General features: G+C 49.3%; 1 protein-coding gene across 9 annotated transcripts in view; it reads left to right on the top strand.

Moving 5' to 3' along the window:
* The window catches only part of UBE3C (ubiquitin protein ligase E3C), a 115,729-nt gene that overhangs the window by 64,881 nt on the left and 30,250 nt on the right, over nt 1-20,598 (top strand). For 6 of the 9 annotated variants that reach the window (XM_086394684.1, XM_086394690.1, XM_086394685.1 and 3 more), the window contains 5 exons: nt 3,693-3,797; nt 4,850-4,937; nt 5,230-5,327; nt 6,178-6,310; nt 16,318-16,565. In XM_086394684.1, the coding sequence (XP_086250810.1) occupies nt 3,693-3,797; nt 4,850-4,937; nt 5,230-5,327; nt 6,178-6,310; nt 16,318-16,565 (672 nt within the window). The remainder of the gene's footprint in view (nt 1-3,692; nt 3,798-4,849; nt 4,938-5,229; nt 5,328-6,177; nt 6,311-16,317; nt 16,566-20,598) is intronic. The other 3 variants (XM_086394686.1, XM_086394691.1, XR_015161839.1) reach the window with 2 other exon arrangements.

The raw sequence follows: 20,598 nt of genomic DNA, 5'->3' as shown, positions 1-20,598 counted from the left end.
ATGCTCCTAAGGCCCTCTTGACTTCACACTCCAGGATGTGTGGCTCTAGGTAAGTGATCATACCATCGTGGTTACCAGGTCAATAAGATCTTTTTTTGTATAGTTCTTCTGTGTATTCCTACCACTTCTTCTTAATATCTTCTGCTTCTGTTAGGTCCATACTGTTTCTGTCCTTTATTGTACCCATCTTTGCATGAAATGTTCCCTTGGTATCTCTGATTTTCTTGAAGAGATCTCTAGTCTTTACCATTCTATTGTTTTTCTCTATTTCTTTGCATTGTTAACTTAAGACGGCTTTCTTAACTCTCCTTGCTGTTTGGAACTCTGCATTCATATGGGTTTTTCTTTCTCTTTCTCCTTTGCCTTTCACTGCTCTTTTCTCAGCTGTTTTTGTAAGGCCTCCTCAGACAACCAGTTTGCCTTCTTGCGTTTGTTTTTCTTGGGGGTGGTTTTGGTCACTGCTTCCTGTACAGTGGTACAAACCTCCGTTCATAGTTCTTCAGGCACTCTGTCCACCAGATCTAGTACCTTGAATCTCTTTGTCACCTCCTCTGTATGATCATAGGGGATTGAATTTAGGTCATACCAGAATGATCTAGTGGTTTTCCCTACTTTTTCAGTTTAAGTCTGAATTTTGCCATAAGGAGCTGATGATCTGAGCCACAGCCAGCTCCAGGTCTTGTTTTTGCTGACTGTATAGAGTGTCTCTATTTTCGTCTGTGAAGACTATAATGAATCTGATTTTGGTAATGATCCTCTAGATCCAGTTAAATTTTCATGGTTTCTTAAAATTTGTATTTTTCTCTACAAGTTAGAAAAAATAGTTTAAATAAAGGACAAAAATGTTCTTAGGAGATATGACATTTCTAAAATATTTTGGAAATTCGTCATGGCTCATATTGCCAAATATAACATACAAGAATATGTGTCACCCAGTTAAATTTGGATTTCAGATACACAGCAAGTGCATTTTAGATACAAGTATATCTTGTGTGATATTTGGGGCACATTTATACTTTTTAAAACCCTGTATTTGAGATACGCTTTGAATAAAGCAATATTTGAAGATAGTCACACTAAGAGTTCTGTTTGCTGCTTGTCTGCGAGTCAGCTTCACTGGCTGAGCCATGCTCTCCCTGCGTCTTCAAGTCTGGTTTCCTGTCCGCTTTCAGAGGCGCTTTTCCGCAGTGGCTTCTGCTGCCAGCCCTTCCTTGCTGGCGCTCAGGCCCGGCTCACCCTGTGCCTTGTCCTTGCCTCCTTCCTCCCCTCCCCCACACCCATCTTTCTCTTTCCTTTCGTTTTTATAAGGTTTTATGTATGTATTTCCTTCGGGCTGTGCTAGTCTTCATTGCTGCAGGGCCTTGGGAGCAGGGGCTGCTCTCCAGTGGCCATGACACGCTTCTGGTGGCGGCGGCTTCTCCTGTGCAGCGCGGGTTCTCGGGCATGCGGGCTCCGGGGCTGTGGCTTCCAGAGTTAGCTGCTCCGTAGCATGTGGGTTCTTCCTGTATGAGGGATCAAACCCGGGTCTCCTGCACTGGCCGTTGGATTCTTGACCACTGAGCCTCCAGGCAAGCCTTCTTTCCTTTATTTTTGAAAGAGGATACAGTGATACCAGGATAGGACATTTTATGTTACTTCTTTTTCATCTGTAGAATATCAGAGTATGGAAAGGAATGCCTATATTGAAAGTGTATGTTCGGTTTCACAGTAATTTAAAGTAAATTATGGCATTAATTACTTCTGAACAGTTGGATCATGTTTGCCACCTCTGGAACAGAACGTCCTCGGCAGGAGAGGTTGGCCGGTGTTGAACGCCAGGAGGTGGAGGACAGCGTGTCTCCTGGGGTCAGGCAGCTGTGGACGTGAGCAGATGACTGCTCTGCAGAGCGCCATCTCCTCAGCTGTGCTGTGCGGAAGTGTCAGGACTCGGAGGGGATGTGGGGGTGATGGGTGAGGGCCACAGGCGAACGGGTGCCTTTAAATAAACAATTAACTGTCAGAAGGCGCGGCTTTTGTCAGCAGTTGTGGGTGGTGGATAAATTTCAGCACAGGAGCTGTCACACCTGAATTCACTTAGAATACCAGTGTGGGTGTATGAAAGGAGAGATGCTGTCCACCGTGCCCAGGGGTCCTGCTTCTGTCCCCACTGTTAGAAGGGTGCCTGCTGCTGCGCTCCGTGTGAACCCCGCCGAGTTTGTCCCGAACCAAGAGAGCACGCAGAATGTAGCTCACCAAGGTATCCTTCCTCCTGGGGAGCAAAACTGAGAGACACCCGGGAGTCAGTGTGATAGGTCATCGGCCACGCCCTGCTGTGACCAGCAGTTAGCCAGGTGGAACCGGACTCTCAGGCCACTTCCACTGCGCTTGCTCAGTCGTCATCAAGCACCGCCTGTGTGTGGCCTAACCCCCGAGCAGGTGCCGCAGCCGCGGGTGGAGGGTCACACGCTCTCACTGCTTACCTGTGCTGGTTTCTTGCTGATTCAAAAAGGACATGCCATAGCATCACAGTAGGCTTTAAGATGCCGTGCAGTGGACGTCACAGCAGAGTTGGCAGCATATGCCCACCAGTGTGAAAGCTGTGTTCTAGATCTTGAGTGGTTTTTACTGGTGTCGTTTTGACCGGGTGGCCGAGCTCCTCAGGTGTTACTTTTTCTCTTTCCTGGTTATATGATCCAGCTGGAGTCTGTGTCGGGGAGGCCTGAGATAGCAACCAGGGACCCCTTCTCTCCCACTTTGGTTGGACACAGAAGGACATTTCCTAATGCTTAGTTCAAATTCTATTTTACTGAATTGGAAGCAGTGTGTACAGAAGCTTGGCTGACGATCAGAAAACACGGTCAGAGTCACTAAGTACAGAGTGCTTGCAGGATCCTCTCCTGCTTACAAAGGCCTTGGTCTTGTGAAGACGCTTTGGTCTCCCTGTTTTGTGTTGGTTTATCTTTGTTTACTACACACGCATTTCTGTTCCGTGTGTAACTTGGTGTCTTCTGAAGCCCGACAGTACTGTTAGGGTCTTTAATCGCACATCACAGGGTTTAGCACTGTCAGTCGGGGGTGCCGACTGCGCTTCTAGGCAGGCGGTCGTATTCCGTGTCGGGGGGCTCACGGCAGGGCTCTGTTTATGGAGGGGCTGATGTCCCCTGAGGGGGCAGCAGTGTGGTCTGGGCTGGGATAGCGCGTGGCGTTGGGCAACCAGAGCGTGCGGGAAGGCTTTCTGGAGGAGGGTCGGCTGGGCTTGTGTAGAATTCAGGGGGTGCAGACGAACGGCAGAGGCTTCCGTCCAGGGACACTGGAAGCACCTCTGGAAGGTGCAGAAGGCGCGTGTAGGATGCTGCCCCCCTCCCCCGCACCTCAGGTAGAGCGCTTTTCAGGAGAGTTAGCGTGCTTTAACCTCAGGAGAGCCGCTCAGGTGAGCTTATACATTGCCACGTTGTGTTTGAAAAATTGCCACCTCCCTCGTAGCTTTTAAAAGTCAGCCCTTGCACGTTTGCGTCATTTTCTGTCTTTGTACAGAAGCTTCCTCCTGTGGTCACAGAGCGAGACCCTCCTCCGTGAGCGGGTTTGCTGTTGGGAGCAGCCCCTCAGGGAGGACCCCCGTCCTGGGCACTGAGGGCAGCCATGCGTGCCTCTGCCTCCAAGCTGTGCGGGCGTCCCCGGGCTGCCTGCCTCACCTGGTCCTGCTCCCCCCTCAGGTCATCACCAACCTGGTGAAGATGCTGAAGTCCAGGGACACGCGGAGGAACTTCTGCCCCCCCAATCACTGGCTGTCAGAGCAGGAGGATATTAAAGCAGATAAGGTATTCCTGGAAGATCTTTTACATATTTTTCATTAAACTTATTTTTTCAGTTTGTATCTTTTCTGAGAAGAATAAATCTTTTAAGGTTATTTATCATGTAATTAACAATTAGGAGTAAACTTTTGTTGCTGACTCTTAGATCACAGAAATCGTAACAATATTACTGGCTGACACATGCATCCTGCATTTGTTGTTAATCCTAATTTGCTTTAAACCACAAAGTGTATTGACGTGTAATGGTTTTTTGGGGGAAGTTGAAAAACTTTTGCTTTTATTGTATCAATATATTTTTGGTATTAATACTTAAAAGAGATGGAAGTTATTTGTGACTTTCTAAAGGGACAGAGACAAATGTGAATATTACTAAGATCTAGATGTAAAGTAAATTCAGTAGTGTAACCTGTTCTGAAATAATGAAAATAACATTACCAAAGGACTCAGGGTGTTTTTAAACACATGACTGGATTCATCTCAGAATCTCGGGGCTGGGGGCAGAGAGTGACTGGGCATACAAGAAGCACGACTACAGAAGTGTTAGAGAAGAGACACATCAGGAGTGTCTCAGGAGCATGGCTCTGTCCGCACACATGCTGCATCTTTGCATTAAGCTTGTGGCTGGCGCCCAGGCTGAAGAGCTGCGGCCGGTCCTGTAGTGGTGAGGGCCTTGGGGTCGTGGGCCTTTCTGACGGGTCGGATGAGGGGACCTGAGAGACAGTGGGTCAGTACTTACAGCCTTATTTGGCTACTCACTCACACAACTTGTTTTAGTCATGAGAACGTGAATATTTGGTAATGGTAATAAATTGCTAGATTTTAAGGTGATCTGGTTTCTTTGTAAAGCAGTCATTTTGTGGTGACTTACTATGTCCAGATATTACATGTTGTTGACTAGAGCAAGTAGCGATTTCCCTGGAGTGTGTTTAGGAAAAATAACTGCAGTGTGACAGTGTGAAAGCGTGGCCCGCGTTGGGGAGAGTGTGAGAAGGTCTCCTGGGAGGGAGCGGGCGGGTCTGAAGCCAGGGCCGCGCGCTGAGCAGGCTGTCGCCCCGCAGGTCACCCAGCTCTACGTCCCGGCGTCCAGGAACGCGTGGCGGTTCCGGCGGATGGGGAGGATTGGGCCCCTGCGGTCCACGCTGGATGGTGAGTGCCCTGCACCCGCGCACCCCCGTGCCCTGAGCTGGCCGAGCATGGGCTGTGTGCTGCCGCGTGCACCCTCCGGGCTCCTGGCCTGTGGTCTCTGACTTTAGTCAGCCGGGTCAGGAGTGTCATCGCCGGAAAGCGCCTCGTGCCTGGGTAGCCAGCCCCCACCGCCCCCGCCCCGGCAGCCCCAGTAGGGCCCCCTGTGCCAGGGTGTCTGTGAGTGCGGCCTGGCAGAGCACAGCCCCGAGTCTGGAGGGGACAGGCGGGCTCACAGGGCATTCTCTGGTTGCAGTAGGTCTGGAGTCTCCGCCGCTGTCCGTGTCTGAGGAGAGGCAGCTCGCCATCCTGACCCAGCTGCCCTTCGTGGTTCCGTTTGAGGAGCGGGTAAAGGTATGCTTCCAGTTGGTTCTTTGCAGATCGACTCAGCCAGTTCAGTGTGAAAAAGTAACACCAGTGGGAGATTTTCTAAAGCCGGCTGGTGCCTGTGATTGAATAATATATTTTCTTACTAGATTGTAATAGTTGACCATGGTTTATGAAAGCATAACCCAACCAAATACCTCTTGAAAGATGTTTTGTTTGTATTCACCAACTTACTTAGCGAATTTCTGAAAACTGCCACACTTCACTATTTACAAAACAGCTTCAAGAGGGTGTTTTTAGGCCTGCCCACTTTTCTCACAGAACATTTGACACTATTGACATTTCTTCATTAAAACACGCACATTAGCACAACATTGTAAATCAACTATACCGGTAAAAAGTAAAAAAGGAAACCTCACACACACTCGCACAGTCGTACACACATGGTGTCACATGGCTCCTGACCGCCCTCTGCTGGACTTCTAGCGTAAAACCAGCTACTGGGTTTTTCTCACCCGGGGGCTCGCCCTACTGATACCAGCATCAATGCACTGCTTCTCTCAGCTGCTCTTCTTTCTGCTCCACCTGGAGTTGTATAGAAGTCTCTAGAAGGAAGTACCGAAAATGTGCCACAGCATGAGATTTTAAAAGTTTGTTGTGAAGTGGGGAAAAGGAGCAATATTACATAAATACTGCACATTTATTGATAAGGCATAACATCAATATTTGGTATCTTGGCCTTTAAAACTTGCCTCAGAATTTATGCCTCAAAATTTATTAAAAGAGTTAAGGTTTATTTAACAGTTTCTTCTTCTGGCTGCTTGTGTTTATAACAAAATGTTGTTTTCAAGTAAGCTTATAATTTCTCCTCTGTTAGATCTTTCAGAGATTGATTTATGCAGATAAGCAAGAAGTTCAAGGAGATGGTCCATTTCTGGATGGAATTAATGTCACAATAAGAAGGAATTATATTTATGAAGATGCTTATGACAAACTTTCCCCTGAAAATGGTATATATCATTCTCTGTATGTGTTCATATGGCAGGGGGAGGCGGAGGGGGGTATAGGAAAGGGTGATCATTAGAAAAATTAGTGTTGATCGTCTTATTCTGTGATGACTGTTTAAAACAAATTACGTCAGATTTGGGGGAATGCATATCTATTATCAAATAATAATTCTAAGATTGGCAAGTACTTATTGCTACAGAAGCCTTTGAGATATTGCTTTTGTTTTTGTTTAAGATAAGAAACTCTTCCTGCCCCCAAAAATGTCTTTAAAATTTAGTTGACAAGCTATAATTATAAAAATGTTGGTGGAGAGGCATATACAGACTGTATTTTGTTTATAACAGTCTATGTAAATATCATAAAATGTAAGCCAAGTTAAATATACTAAATACCATTGCAATCCAAATTTCTTGATAAAAAGGTAAGTGTGCTTCAGTGACACTTGTATTAGATAAAAGAGAATTACATCATGACGTTAATTTGGACAGCGTTTAGAGGTGAATGACACATTCTTGTCTTTGTTAATCTTTGGCACTCAGCTTAACAGTGTCACCGATGTGTTTGCTGATAGTTCAGCTTCAGAATTTGGTGTCCGTGCTGTCACCTGAAATGAGTGTTACATTGGTGCAGGTGGTGCGAGGCTGTCAGATGTGGGGTAGCAGTTGCCTGTTCTTCTAGGGCAGCAATTTAAGTTTCTTCCAGAAAAGCAGAGCCTCTCATTTTGAATATGTTCTCTCTTCTCAGATAAAGAGCTGTTTTTGTCATTTTGTAGGAACGGCAGAGGAAGGCTGACATCAATCACTTGTTCCCTTACTCTGTTCTCGATTTTGTGTGCAGAATTTTTGTTTTTCGCATAACTTAGTTTTGTTACATAATCTATGCTGTAGCCCGCTAACGTCAAGTATCGCAAACTGAGGCAGACTTTGAGCTCCAGTCTGACTGCAGACTGAGTGCTCCACTGTGCAGGGTACTCTCACCTGGGACGTCATGTTTTCAAAGCTTTTTGTATAAGCGAGGCAAAAACCAGATACCCTGATTCCTAGTCTAACACATTTTGGGGAAGAGCAAAAGCTCGCCCTCCTTTGGGACCTGCAGCTCCTTAGAGGCGAGCCACAGTAGTTGTGCTGTGTCCGTGTTGCTGTGCTGGCAGTCCTCTGTCTGTCTGTCCCGCTTCACTGAGGGCCTCGTGGTCTAAGCCAGGGTCCCCACAGCTAGCGCTCAGTAGATGTTTGTTGAACTTGTGTTTGAAAACAAGAAAAACGAGCTGTAACAGGGTGTTAAATTGGCCACGATTGGCAGAGTGTTCAGGGAGGAGCCGAGGTGTGCTTGATGCTGGAGGCTTCCTGAGACGCAGGACGTGAGGCAGGACTTGGGAACCAGGAGCCCAGTGCCGCGTGAGGGGTCACGGGGGAGGGTGTGGCTGTCCACGGCAGACCCGCTTCTGTGCTGGTGAACCAGGGCTTCCGGCAGGGGCTCGAATATGTCTGAGCTCTTCAGCCAAAGTGAGACTGTGTGTTAGCAACAGTTTTCAATTAACTCTAAAAGTGTTTCATGGAAAGTATGCCGTTACTGCTCAATGACACAAGCCCCAGATTCCTAATGACTGCTTAAGCTTGAGAGTTACTCAGAAGTTGGCCACACGCCAGCTCTTCAGTCGTGCATGCTGATAGTCTCACCGAGTTTAAAGAATTTGGAAAAATCATATAATATCTATATTACAGTGCTTTAAATCCTTAAAGTGTTCTTTAAGTCTGACCTTATCAATTAAGTTTTAAACCATATATTTGATATTTTGTTATGCAGATTGTAAAATTAAATATCATCTTAGTATGTTTAATTTACTTACGGAAAATTGGTTTGAAGTGCTTTGTTGCCTAGTCATTTACATGTAATCAATTAATATGGTTTTTCCATATATCATCTAGTCACAGAAGCAAATAGTAGCCATTCCTTATGGGCTCTCGTATCTCATTGTCGTCTCAGAACAGTCTTCTGAGTTGTGGGTTTCGCCTCCTTTGACATGCGAGCTGACGTGGTGGAGCTCAGAGCAGCTGGGTGGTCTCTCTCACAGTTGGGAGCTCGGCGAGCAGGGTGATGTGTGTTTCTCCGTGTGGACTGTGGGCAGGGAGCGCGCCTGCCCTCGGAGCCCGTGGCTCTGAGAGAGTGGAGCAGGCGCCTCCCACCACGGCGCTCTCCGTGTGGCCCACTGTGTGGGGTGGCGGCTGGAGCCATGCTGGGCTCCGTTCCTGAGAGCACGCTCTGCTCCTGCGTGGTGGTTTGGTTTTGTTTAATGGGCAAGATTTGTTACCTTGTTTTTCTGAAGAAGAAATGATAACAGGGTAAAATCAATGTCCAGTTGACCCTTGAACAATGCAGGTTTGAACTGTGCAGGTCCACTTAGGCAGATTCTTTTTTTTTTCCCAAGAAATACACTGGCAAACTTTTTGGAGATTTGTGACAATTTCAAAACACTGGCAGATGAACTACTACTACTACTAAGTCGCGTCAGTCGTGTCCGACTCTGTGCAGCCCCACGGACGGCAGCCCACCAGGCTCCCCCGTCCCTGGGATTCTCCAGGCAAGAACACTGGAGTGGGGTGCCATTTCCTTCTCCAGTGCATGAAAGTGAAAAGTGAAAGTGAAGTCGCTCAGTCGTGCCCGACTCTTAGCGACCCCAGGGACTGCAGCCTACCAGGCTCCTCCATCCATGGGATTTTCCGGGCAACAGTACTGGAGTGGGGTGCCATTGCCTTCTCCCAGCAGATAAACTACTCAACCTAGAATACTGAAAATATTAAGAAAAATTTGTCATGAATGCATGAAATATATGTAGATGCTACTCTGTTTTATCACTTGTTGCCAAAAATATGCACAAATCTATTATAAGAAATTAAAATGTATCAAAACTTACGGAGACACTCAGAGGACATCTGTAGGGCCCCCGCAGCTGGGAGGGATGGAGACAGGCACCAGGTGCTGGGGGGAGTCGGAGCCGTGGGAGCCGCCTGTCTGCATGCAGTCCACCCGGACGATCAGGGCCGCCTCTGCTTGCTGCTGCCCGAGCCCAGTGTAGCCGGAAGCTGAGCCCCACCTCCGCCTGAGCACGCCCCGTGCCAAACGGAGTCCAGTGGAAACGTCCCTGTGTCTCCCTCATGGCAAGCGCAGTCCCGTGAGCCCCAGAGACTGCTGCTCATGGCGCTGGGTGCACTCCCTGGGCGCAGGGAAGAGGTGGGACGCTCCTGGGAGATGTCCAGCTGTCTGGTCTGTGTCCGCAGCTGTGAGTACCACCCCTGCAAGGCAAGGAATCCAGCGTGAGGACCACTGTCAGGGAAAGGGAGACAAAGGAAAGGAAATGTGTGAAGATGTGGCAGCAGCTACATGCAGGCACAAGAGCTTGGCACTTCTTGTGACATCCCTTATCTCGTATTGAAGGCGTGCTCAGGACACCATAAGAAAGGCATTCCTGCAGACACGATTTGAGAAAAAGCGAAGTCCAGATGTATAATAACGTTTTTTCTTCTATGCATGCTTTTACTAACTCTGTTTAATTTCCAGTGACGTTGATGTAATTAAAAATTACTAAGCAATTGTGATATGTTATTTTCATAATATTTTAAGTTTACATATTTATTTTTATAAAATTCAGGATGGCTTGATGAGTGTAGAAAGCAGTCTGGGTTTAAAGGTGCCATGAGGACAGGAGAAGCAGCACCTGGCCCCCACGGGCAGCAGAGCGCTCCCCGCGCCATCGGGACGGTCACTGAGAAGAAGGGACAGCTGCCTGAACAGGGCTCCAGCCAGACAGCGGTGCCTGTTCTGGGAAAGACCGCCCCAAAGGACAGTTAGTAGAAAGGAGGGCAGGAGAGCACCAGTGTTGAGGCAGGGCCTGTGCGCCTGTGCTCACTCACCCCCAGCAGTCCATCCTTCAGTGGGATGGTGGGAGGGCCAGGACCCGAGGGCCCTTTTTCTGGATTGTTCTGTCAATGCCTGGTCCTTACCGTCAGGAAGCACCTGGTGGTTCAGAACGGCCTTCACGGGAGTTCTGACCTCGGGCGGTGCCCGTGGCCGCCAGACCCCGTGAAAGTACAGGAGGGTCTGCTGGCTCACAGAGCACGTCTCTAATAGAACCTCTAGGCTGGGGCCACGGGGACCTTCCAGGCTCCGTGCACATGGTTCTCCAAGGAGAGGCTCGTCAGCAGAACCCGGCAGAGAGAGCATCACGTGAGCTTGGGAGGACCATACCCTGGAAGATGCCATCCTTGCTGGAGAGAGAGCCAAGAACGCCCCCAAGCGGGGCAACACATTCCTGCTGGAGAGGCGTCCGGATGCGTCATGTGACTTCACAGGACTTCCGGCTGAGCCGGTGGGGGAAGGCATGAGAGGGTTGGGGGTGGTGACAGGCGTGGGGGGCCTCGGAGCAGGCTCTGGGCAGCCAGAGGACTCCATGTGAGGGGAGCGACTGGGCAACGACTGCCTCCAACCCAGGCCCGACGATGAGGAAGAGACGCCAGAGAGGCAGTGGAGCCGGGAGACGCACGGCAGACGCCCGAGCAGGGCCTTCTGCTCGTTGAGGACGGCTTCTGACTTGTGTCACGCCCTGGGTCTTCTGGGATACGGGCGCCTAGACTACAGCGAACAGTGGGAGTGGGGTCGGTGCTGTACAGACGGGTTCAGAGAAGAGCAGAAACGTCGGGGCAGAAGCTGTGAAGTGTCTCCGTCAAGTTAGGCCAAATGGGCCTGCCCCTCCTGTGCCCTCCACCACCTGCCTCTGCCATCCCGGGCAGCAAGACCACCCCTTTTCCTGCTCCTCCCCCCACCCCCACCCAGCCTAAATGAGCCTGAAGACAGGAGGGGGCAGGCTTCTGTAATGAGCCATTTCCACTTCATAGTAAAGAATCCATCACGCCGCCCAGTAACACGTTAGCTGCTGTGTATGTGAGCTCCTTCCTGTGAAAACCCGGTGTCTGTATAAGAGACTGCAGTGTCTTCATTGTTGTCCTTGTCACCCGAGTGTTCATCCTGCAGACCGTCCTGGGCAGGACTTGCAGGGAAGTGGGCAGCCTGTGCTTTCAGAAGCATAGAGTGAGTGATGCTGACCATAAAATTAATACCGTGTTAGCTTTCTTCCTGTTTTGACTTGGCCTTCAAAGAGCTATATTACCAAACACTCTGCGTCTCTCTCTCATGATTGAGGAAACTGCTAATCACCTTATCACCACGGGTAAGGGGTTTTTAAAACATGGAACAGTGGTACCAGCCCCGAACGATGAGCAGGACCGTAACAGTGTACACTGTAAACACTCCTCGGCGTTCGTTCCTTAGTGCACAGGCTAGACTACTGTACAGCGTGTTCCTGATGCTTCTTCTTCACGCCTGAGTCATTATACCCCCAAACAAACGGGGATTTCTTTTTCACATGGTTGTTCAGTCACTAAGTCACGTCTGACTCTGTGATCCCATGGACTGCAGCACGCCAGGCTTCCCTGTCCCTCACTGTCTCCTAGAATTTGCTCTTCCCTGGTGGCTCAGATGCTTTCTAAGGCCCACTTGACTTCACATTCCAGGATGTTTGGCTCTAGGTGAGTGATCACACCATTGTGATTATCTTGGTCATGAAGATCTTTTTTGTATAGTTCTTCTGTGTATTCTTGCCACCTCTTCTTAATATCTTCTGCTTCTGTTAGGTCCATACCATTTTTGTCCTTTATCGAGCCCATCTTTGCATGAAATGTTCCCTTGGTATCTCTAATTTTCTTGAAGAGATCTCTGGTCTTTCCCATTCTGTTGTTTTCCTCTATTTGCATTGATCGCTGAGGAAGGCTTTCTTATCTCTTCTTGCTATTCTTTGGAACTCTGCATTCAGATGCTTATATCTTTCTTTTTTTCCTTTGCTTTTTGCTTCTCTTCTTTTCACAGCTATTTGTAAGGCCTCCTCAGACAGCCGTTTTGCTTTTTTGCATTTCTTTTCCACGGGGATGGTCGTGATCCCTGTCTCCTGTACAGTGTCACGAACCTCCGTCCATAGTTCATCAGGCACTCTATCTATCATTCCCTTAAATCTATTTCTCACTTCCACTGTATAATCATAAGGGATTTGATTTAGGTCATACCTGAATGGTCTAGTGGTTTTCCAAAGCTAGTGGAGGGGATGGAATTCCAGTTGAACTCTTTCAAATCCTGAAAGATGATGCTGTGAAAGTGCTGCACTCAATATGCCAGCAAATTTGGAAAACTCAGCAGTGGCCACAGGACTGGAAAAGGTCAGTTTTCATTCCAATCCCAAAGAAAGGCAGTGCCAAAGAATGCTCCAACTACCTCACAATTGCACTCATCTCACACGCTAGTAAAGTAATGCTCAAAATCCTCCAAGCCAGGCTTCAGCAATATGTGAACCATGAACTTCCAGATGTTCAAGGTGGTTTTAGAAAAGGCAGAGGAACCAGAGATCAAATTGCCAACATCCGCTGGATCATGGAAAAAGCAAGAGAGTTCCAGAAAAACATCTATTTCTGCTTTATTGACTATGCCAAAGCCTTTGACTCTGTGGATCATAATAAACTGTGGAAAATTCTGAAAGAGATGGGAATACCAGACCAGCTGATCTACCTCTTGAGAAATCTGTGTGCAGGTCAGGAAGCAACAGTTAGAACTGGACATGGAACAACAGACTGGTTCCAGATAGGAAAAGGAGTATGTCAAGGCTGTATATTGTCACCCTGCTTATTTAACTTCTATGCAAAGTACATCATAAGAAACGCTGAACTGGAAGAAACACAAGCTGGAATCAAGATTGCCAGGAGAAATATCAATAACCTCAGATATGCAGATGACACCACCCTTATGGCAGAAAGTGAAGAGGAACTAAAAAGCCTCTTGATGAAAGTGAAAGTGGAGAGTGAAAAAGTTGGCTTAAAGCTCAACATTCAGGAAACAAAGATCATGGCATCCGGTCCCATCACTTCATGGCAAATAGATGGGGAAACAGTGGATGGAAACAGTGGCTGACTTTATTTTTCTGGGCTCCAAAATCACTGCAGATGGTGACTGCAGCCATGAAATTAAAAGACGCTTCCTCCTTGGAAGGAAAGTTATGACCAACCTAAATAGCATATTGAAAAGCAGAGACATTACTTTGCCAACAAAGGTCCGTCTAGTCAAGGCTATGGTTTTTCCAGTAGTCATGTATGGATGTGAGAGTTGGACTGTGAAGAAAGCTGAGCACCGAAGAATTGATGCTTTTGAACTGTGGTGTTGGAGAAGACTCTTAAGAGTCCCTTGGACTGCAAGGAGATCCAACCAGTCTATTCTGAAGGAGATCAGCCCTGGGATTTCTTTGGAGGGAATGATGCTGAAGCTGAAACTCCAGTACTCTGGCCACCTCATGTGAAGAGTTGACTTATTGGAAAAGACTCTGTTGCTGGGAGGGATTGAGGGCAGGAGGAGAAGGGAACGACAGAGGATGAGATGGCTGGATGGCGTCACTGACTAGATGGACATGAGTCTGAGTGGATTCCGGGAGTTGGTGATAGACAGGGAGGCCTGGCGTGCTGTGATTCATGGGGTCGCGAAGAGTCGGACACGACTGAGCGACTGAACTGAACTGGTGGCTCAGATGATAAAGAATCTGCCTGAAGTGGTTTTTTACCCAGTGTTTGATGCCTGGGTCGGGACTGTCCCCTGGAGGAGGGCAACCCACTCCAGTCCTTGCCTGGAGAATTCCATGGACAAGGAGCCTAGGAGGCCACAGTCCATAGGGTCGCAAAGAGTTGGACACAACTGAGCGGCTAACACCTCCCGTTTGTGCATTGCGTGATGTCAGGTGTTAGTAGCACAGCGTCTGCAGGGCTGTGTGCCGGGTAGACGGTGCTGCCGCAGGTGCTGACAGCCCGGTAGCGGCTCTTGGAAGCAGATGATGTACACTTGAGCTGGCAGCGAATGAGCACAGTGCTGTGAACGTATTCTCTCTTGCTTTTGACTTTTGTAATAACGTGTTTCCTTTTTCTTGCTTACTTCATCGTAAGAGTACAGTATGTAGCTTGTATACCATATGAAATGTGCTAATTGACTGTTTATGTTATCAGTAAGAGAGGCAAAAGTTACACGTGGATTCTCAACTGTGTGGACCCGACTCCTGAATTGTTCAAGGGTCAATTTACTTAGCCCCCCGCCCCCCCCGCCAGTCTTACCTCCATAAGTGGGTGCTTTTAATTTGTCTTTTGAATCCAGTGGCAAGAAGACTAGATTTGATTCTAAAAAATACTGTGTTGCTGTGTCCTGTTGTTTATAGAAGTGAGATCTGGGGAGCCACAGACCCTCAGCTCCAGCCAGAACTGAGAGGCGGCTTCTGTGAAGTCTCTGAGATAGACCCCTCCTCCCCTGCCTGGAGTGTCAGTGCCAAGATTCGAGCCAGCAGTTAACGAGTGTGCCTTGGTTGAGCATTTCCCAGTTAAAAAACGTTTATTTACACTTAGAACTTTCAAAATATAATGCTGCTAACTGCTGACATTCAGTTTGAGAAATACTGTATGTGATGAATGGTTATAGTTGTCCTTAAAGCTGAGTATTGAGAGGATGGATGTACAGGTGGTGTTGCAGCCATAGTTACCTGCTTAGAATTCTCTCTGAGAATGAACATGTTTGGTAATTGATCAAAATAGATGGAAATAGCATGTCTGTGGAACTCAGCCATCAGTGAAAAGCCCTTCATTTAAGTATAGTTAGATTTTAAATAGTGTGTGTTAAACTACAGCCCTGCCCTGACACTGCTTGCTGCGTGTCCTTGGATAAGTAGTTCACCATCCCTGTCCTTGGCTTCATCACGAGGGAATGGGCTGTTCTTACCCAGAGATTGTTGGAGTGTTGGAAGTGGTTGGTGTGTGTGTGTGCGGTTCCTGGCGTGGGTTCCTGCCCGGGGTAGGAATCAGAGGTGGCTGTGTGCTCAGCAGGTACAGCATTTGTCCTCCCTGGTGGGGTGGGCGGGCCTCCGTGCAGGGGCGGTCAGGGGACACAGGCTCACACCCCAGGTCCTGGGACCTTAACGCTGGCTCTTGCATATCGTGGTGTTGAGGTTCAGTGGAACCTGCGCTGGCAAAACCGCTTTCCAGGCTATTTCCTGGAGGTCCCCTGGTGCCTTGAGATGCTTTGGGTCGGACATGTGTTGAGTGACTGCACACTGCCTGAGCAGTGGCCGCGGCGCAGACCTGCGGTGGGTTCCGTGCCGGGTACCTGAAGGGTGCGGGTGCAGCGGGAAGCGATGCAGGACGCGGGTTACGCGGTCAGACACGCCTGCTCGGGGATTGAGCCGGGCAGGGCCTCTCTGGCTTGCGGAGTTGTCTTTCATGGCCTGTGTCTGGAAGCCCACACTGGAAACTGCCGCGTTCACTGCAAGTGTGTCTGGGGCCTGGGGTCCTGCTTCCGCGCGCTGTCCTTACGAGGACCGTGTGCAGATGTGTCTCGCGTGTCAGGCAGGCTTCAGCTTTGCGGTGTTGTTTTTTTTTTTTTTTTAATTTAATCTTGTGGCATATTATATAACCAAAATCTTTACCTGTTTTTCAGCCAAATGTTGTTTTAAATGACGATGCAGCCCCTGGCGCTCTCTCATGTCCTTCACTTCTTTAGAATGTTTGTGTGACGTTAGCGTCAGCGACTTCTTTGTTTGTCTCTTTGTCTTCCTTGGCGACTTTGTGGGCCCGTATTATCCTCAGGTCCTAACTCTGCCCGCTCCCCTGCTAGTGTTTGAGTCTGTTACAGTGAGGGGCGGGGTTCGCATTTTCCCCTGAACACCCGCCTGCTGCCCCTGCCCGCTCCATTCTTGAGCAGAGTGGAGGAGTCCCGGGAAGACCGGGTCAGCCTAGCTCATTGTCTCCTCTTAATGTTGGGTTTTTTTAAGCCTTGCGTTAAAATAGTTTTAACATTCTTGCTCCCCTTCCCTAACTTCCTGTAATACCAACTTGTTTTATTGCTTTTTAAAAAGATATTTTCTCCTCACCCCACCCCCCTTTTTTAACAGAGCCTGACTTGAAAAAGCGGATCCGTGTGCACTTACTGAATGCGCACGGCCTGGACGAAGCCGGCATTGACGGTGGTGGTATTTTCAGAGAGTTTCTAAACGAACTACTGAAGTCAGGGTTTAACCCCAACCAGGGGTTCTTTAAGACCACTAACGAAGGGCTTCTGTACCCCAACCCAGCCGCTCAGATGCTTGTGGGCGATGCCTTTGCCAGACATTACTACTTCCTGGGCAGGATGCTCGGAAAGGTAACGTACATTCGGTGTGAACGTGGGTCCCGACGCGGGTGGTGACGTGTGTGCTCCTGTGTGGCTGCTGTCTGCTTCCTTCAGGACCTCTATTCAGAGTTGCTTACGTAATTTTGACGAACCCCTGAATAGTGTTTTCTTTTATAGCTATATTACGTGCATACATACATTAAAAATTATTGGTGTAGGAGAAGGGGGAGAGGACTGGAGGAGGTTAACCTGGGCAGCTACAGTGGCAGTGGTGAAAAATTTTTAAAAATTTACATGCGTAGAAAATAGAGAACATAGTTACAAAATTCTGCTCATACAAGTCTTACCGTTATGACCTGCTTGCATAGGTGGTGTAAATATTTTAAGTCTTGTCACAGTTGCTCTTGCTGATAACTAGCATTGACAGTGATTCTTTAAGGTTCTGCGAAGTGTTGAAAGTGTTGTGAGGCAGGGCCGTGGCCGTGTGCCGTTTCTTTGGACGTGTGGTCCCTTGAGGATACTGCGGTAGCGCTGCAGTGACCAGAATGTAGCACCGGATGGTGTGCACCGTCTTGGCAAACAGAGCTTACCCTTTGTTGTAGATGAAAGGAAAGTTTAATTATATAACCTGGTGGAGACTTCGTATTTAGCGATGCAACTTTGAAAGCACATGTTCCCATTGAAGTCAGGAGCAGGACGGTCGTCGTCACTGAAGTAGACCGGCCCTGGCCCGTCTGCAGGCTGCTGTAGCACGGTGCCGCAGTCCAGGCAGCTTACCCCCCCGCACAGGCTGACTTCTCACAGCCCGGGGCCGGCCTCTGGCTCAGGGCACCACGTGTCCTGTTTGGTGCAGCCCCCGTCCTGGGCCGTGACTGGTGCCTGTGTCTTCACATAACTCCTGTGTCCCCACATGGTGCAAGGGCCCGGGGAGCTCCGTGGGGCTTCTCTGTAAGGGCGCTAACGCTGTTCATGCGAGCCGCACCCTCATGACCTAAGCACCAGGGGCCGCATCTCCCAGCACCGTCACGTGGTGGGGCTGGGGAAATCAGACCGTGGCGTGGCCCGCGGATGTGCCAGGCAGAGCCCACAGGTGCATAGCTTCTGTCTGGTTCTTTTCCTTCCCATTTGAGATGGTGGAGAGGAATGCCTGAGGCTTAACTGCCATCCACCACATTTTTAGAGACTGGATTGTAACACAGGGACAGGAGTCAGTTCATCTTCCGAAGGTCAAAGGAATGACCGGAGGCAACTCGGAAACTCAGGGCAGCGGACTGCAGCCCCTGACCAAGTGTCCTCCTCTTTCACTGTTTAAGAAGTGAACAAGGCTCTCCTGCGATGTGGCCGAGCCGGCTGCTTTCCTTGTGGTGGAGCAGGTGGGCACAGCTGGGCTCTGTGCTCTTGGGCCCTTTCCCTCAGTGGGGACACAAAGGCTGGGGTCTCCGTGGCAGGAGCGGGCTCCCCGTGCCCTGACCATGAAGCCTCTGTTCTCAGCAAGTGCTGGGGTGACGGGTGTGCTGGTTTTAGGGAGGCCCTGTGGAAGCATGAAGACAGCGGTCTCCAGTGGCGGGGACAGCAGCCCAGCCCCGGCGCTGGTGCCCGGGTTCCTGGAGACGCGTGTGAGGACAGAAAAGTGACACTGGATTCGTGAGCACGTTTTTGTGTCCTGGGTGTTTTTCTTGGTTTTTTTTTTTTTCTTGTCCTGGTTTTATTGAGATAGAATTTGCCAGCCATGCAGTTCACCCAGTTGAAAAGCACAGATGAGCGGCTTCAGTGCATTCACAGAGTTGCACGGTCACCGCCGTGAGCGTAGGGCATTTCCATCGCCTGGGTTAACTCCTCCCCCTCCAAAAAGAGACGAGGCAGACGCCGGCCGACTCTCTGCCTTTTTCTGCAGGTGTGCCGTGTGTCTCCTGTGTGTGCTTCTGCACGTGGCCTCTGGAGTGGCGGCCTCTGCAGTTGGCTCGTTTCCCTCAGCCCGTTTTCAAGGGCCGTTCAGGTTTGAGGTGTCAGGACTGTGTTCCTGTTATTGCCAAGTGGTCCTCGGTCCTGTGACAACTGCGTTATGGAACCGTCCCTCAGTCGTGGACCTCAGGGTTGTTCTGGGTGATGTTTTTAGGGGGCAGCATGATAGAAATGAGTTCTTCGGGTGCTTATGGGGGAGGGGGTGGGAGGGTTACAGGTGGATTGTGTTGGCCTCTCAGCAGGCCTGGCCCCCAAGGGACGAGAGAGGTTCTGGAGAAGGACAGTGGACGGGTGGGTTGGCATTCCCAGGGGGGGTGGCCGTCTTTGGTGAAGTGACCATGGATGCAGAACCAGACGGTGGGTGGCTTGGGATCCTGGGAGACTCTGCAGAGAGCTGACGAGCAAGTGCCGCGCCCTCCAGGGACATGCGGCGAGCTGCCCTGGGCTGGGCCGGGCTCTGCCCCATGGGGTCGTTCCGGCAGTGCGGTGGGGCGCGCTGGGGCGTCCTGACTGAGCACAGCGGGGAAGGCCACAGAGGAGGGGTCTCCGTCTGAAGGAGAGCGTAGCCTGGAGGAAGCTGAGCAGTGCGTGCAAGGCAGCTGTGGGGTCAGGGAGGTGGGCGCAGGGAGGGCACGGTTCTCCTGGCGGCGGACACACAGCCCAGGGGGGCAGACCGAACAGGAGCTCCGCACAAGGATGCAAGGTGGGCAGCCCAGGAGCTCTGTCATCCTGAAGTAATTTAGAGACTAGTGTTGCGGTGTAATTTTCTATAAAAGTTAGTCAGAACTACAGTAAAGTTCAACTTTATCATTGTATTCCTTTATGCAGCGCGTTTGCGGTCTGTTCCATGCAGTCCATGCTGTCTTCAGCAGACCTCCTCTCTCCCCCTGGAGCTCCTTGGACTCAGTGGCCCGTTAGAGAAGCACCCTAATTAAAAATCGGGGCCTGCAGAGCAGACGATGCTCTTGTGACTTATTTGAATTTCACATTCCGTGAAATTCTGCCTTTTTAAGGAGTTTAGTTCAGTGATTTTTAGTATGTTCCCTGAGCTGTGCAGCCATCACCACTAAGATTTCAGAAGGAAATAGTAAAAAAGGAAACCTCATGTTCATTAACAGTTACTCCCCTTCTGCTCCAGTCCTGCTGTCCTGGGCCACCACTAACCTCCTTTCTGTCTCTGCAGTTTGCCTGTTCTGGACTTTTCCTGTGAGCCGAGTCGCGCGGCACACGGCCATTCACGACTGGCTTCCTTGCCTTGGCGTAATGCTTTCAGGGTTCCTCCACGTGGTGGCGTGTTATCCATGCTTGTTTCCTTTCTTGTCTAGTATGTCATCATGCGAGTAACTACCACAGTTTATCAGTTCATTATTTCATGGAGGTTCAGGTTTGGCTCTTATGAGTAATTCTGCTGTGAACACTCATGTACGAGTTTTGTGTGGACACTGTGTTTGCGTGTTCTGTTGCGTGTGGGTGTCTGGCCGTCCTGGCACTCTTGCTGAGTTGGCCACACATGTGCGGGTTGTTTCTCCTCTGTTCCACTCCTCTCTGTGTCCAGCCTTCTGCCAGGGTGACCCTGTTGTGATAGTGTGGGTGTGTGTGCATAGTGACGCTGCTCACGTGTGTGTGTGTATCTGTGTGTGTGTGTGTGGGTGTGTGTCTGCATAGTCACGCTGCTTGCGTGGGAGCTGCCCTGAGAACACATCTGCTGTGAAGCTGCAGATCCAGAGGGGAGCAGACCCTCTTAATCCTTCGTTCTGGAATGTATCAGCTCTGTAAACCAGATTCCAGGTCCTACAAGTGGAGTGTGTATAAATGCTGTCTTAATAAAGGTCTTGAAATTAAATAAAGTTGAGACAAAAGCAACAACAAAACTGTAGTTGTTTGAGAATGGTACTTAATTTAGTTCCTTATTTTAAAGGTTTTACTTGTATAATTTTCTGCAAGGGAATTCTTAAGGGAGCACTAGTTTCTAAAACATATCTGACTATAAATGGTTAAACTTTGTACCAACATGTTAGAAATTGTCCAGATCTAAGTGAGTGTAGTAGTATAGCACTAATAGTGTGGTATCCGAACATTAAATCTTTAAGAGAAGAAAATT

The sequence above is a fragment of the Bos grunniens genome, chromosome 4, assembly GCF_055505025.1.
Source record: "Bos grunniens cultivar Pamir isolate PY7600 chromosome 4, Bosgru_T2T1.0, whole genome shotgun sequence".
Taxonomy (NCBI): Eukaryota; Metazoa; Chordata; class Mammalia; order Artiodactyla; family Bovidae; genus Bos; species Bos grunniens.
The sequence above is the reverse complement of the archived record's forward strand: the minus strand, read 5'-3'. Positions and strand labels throughout refer to the sequence as shown.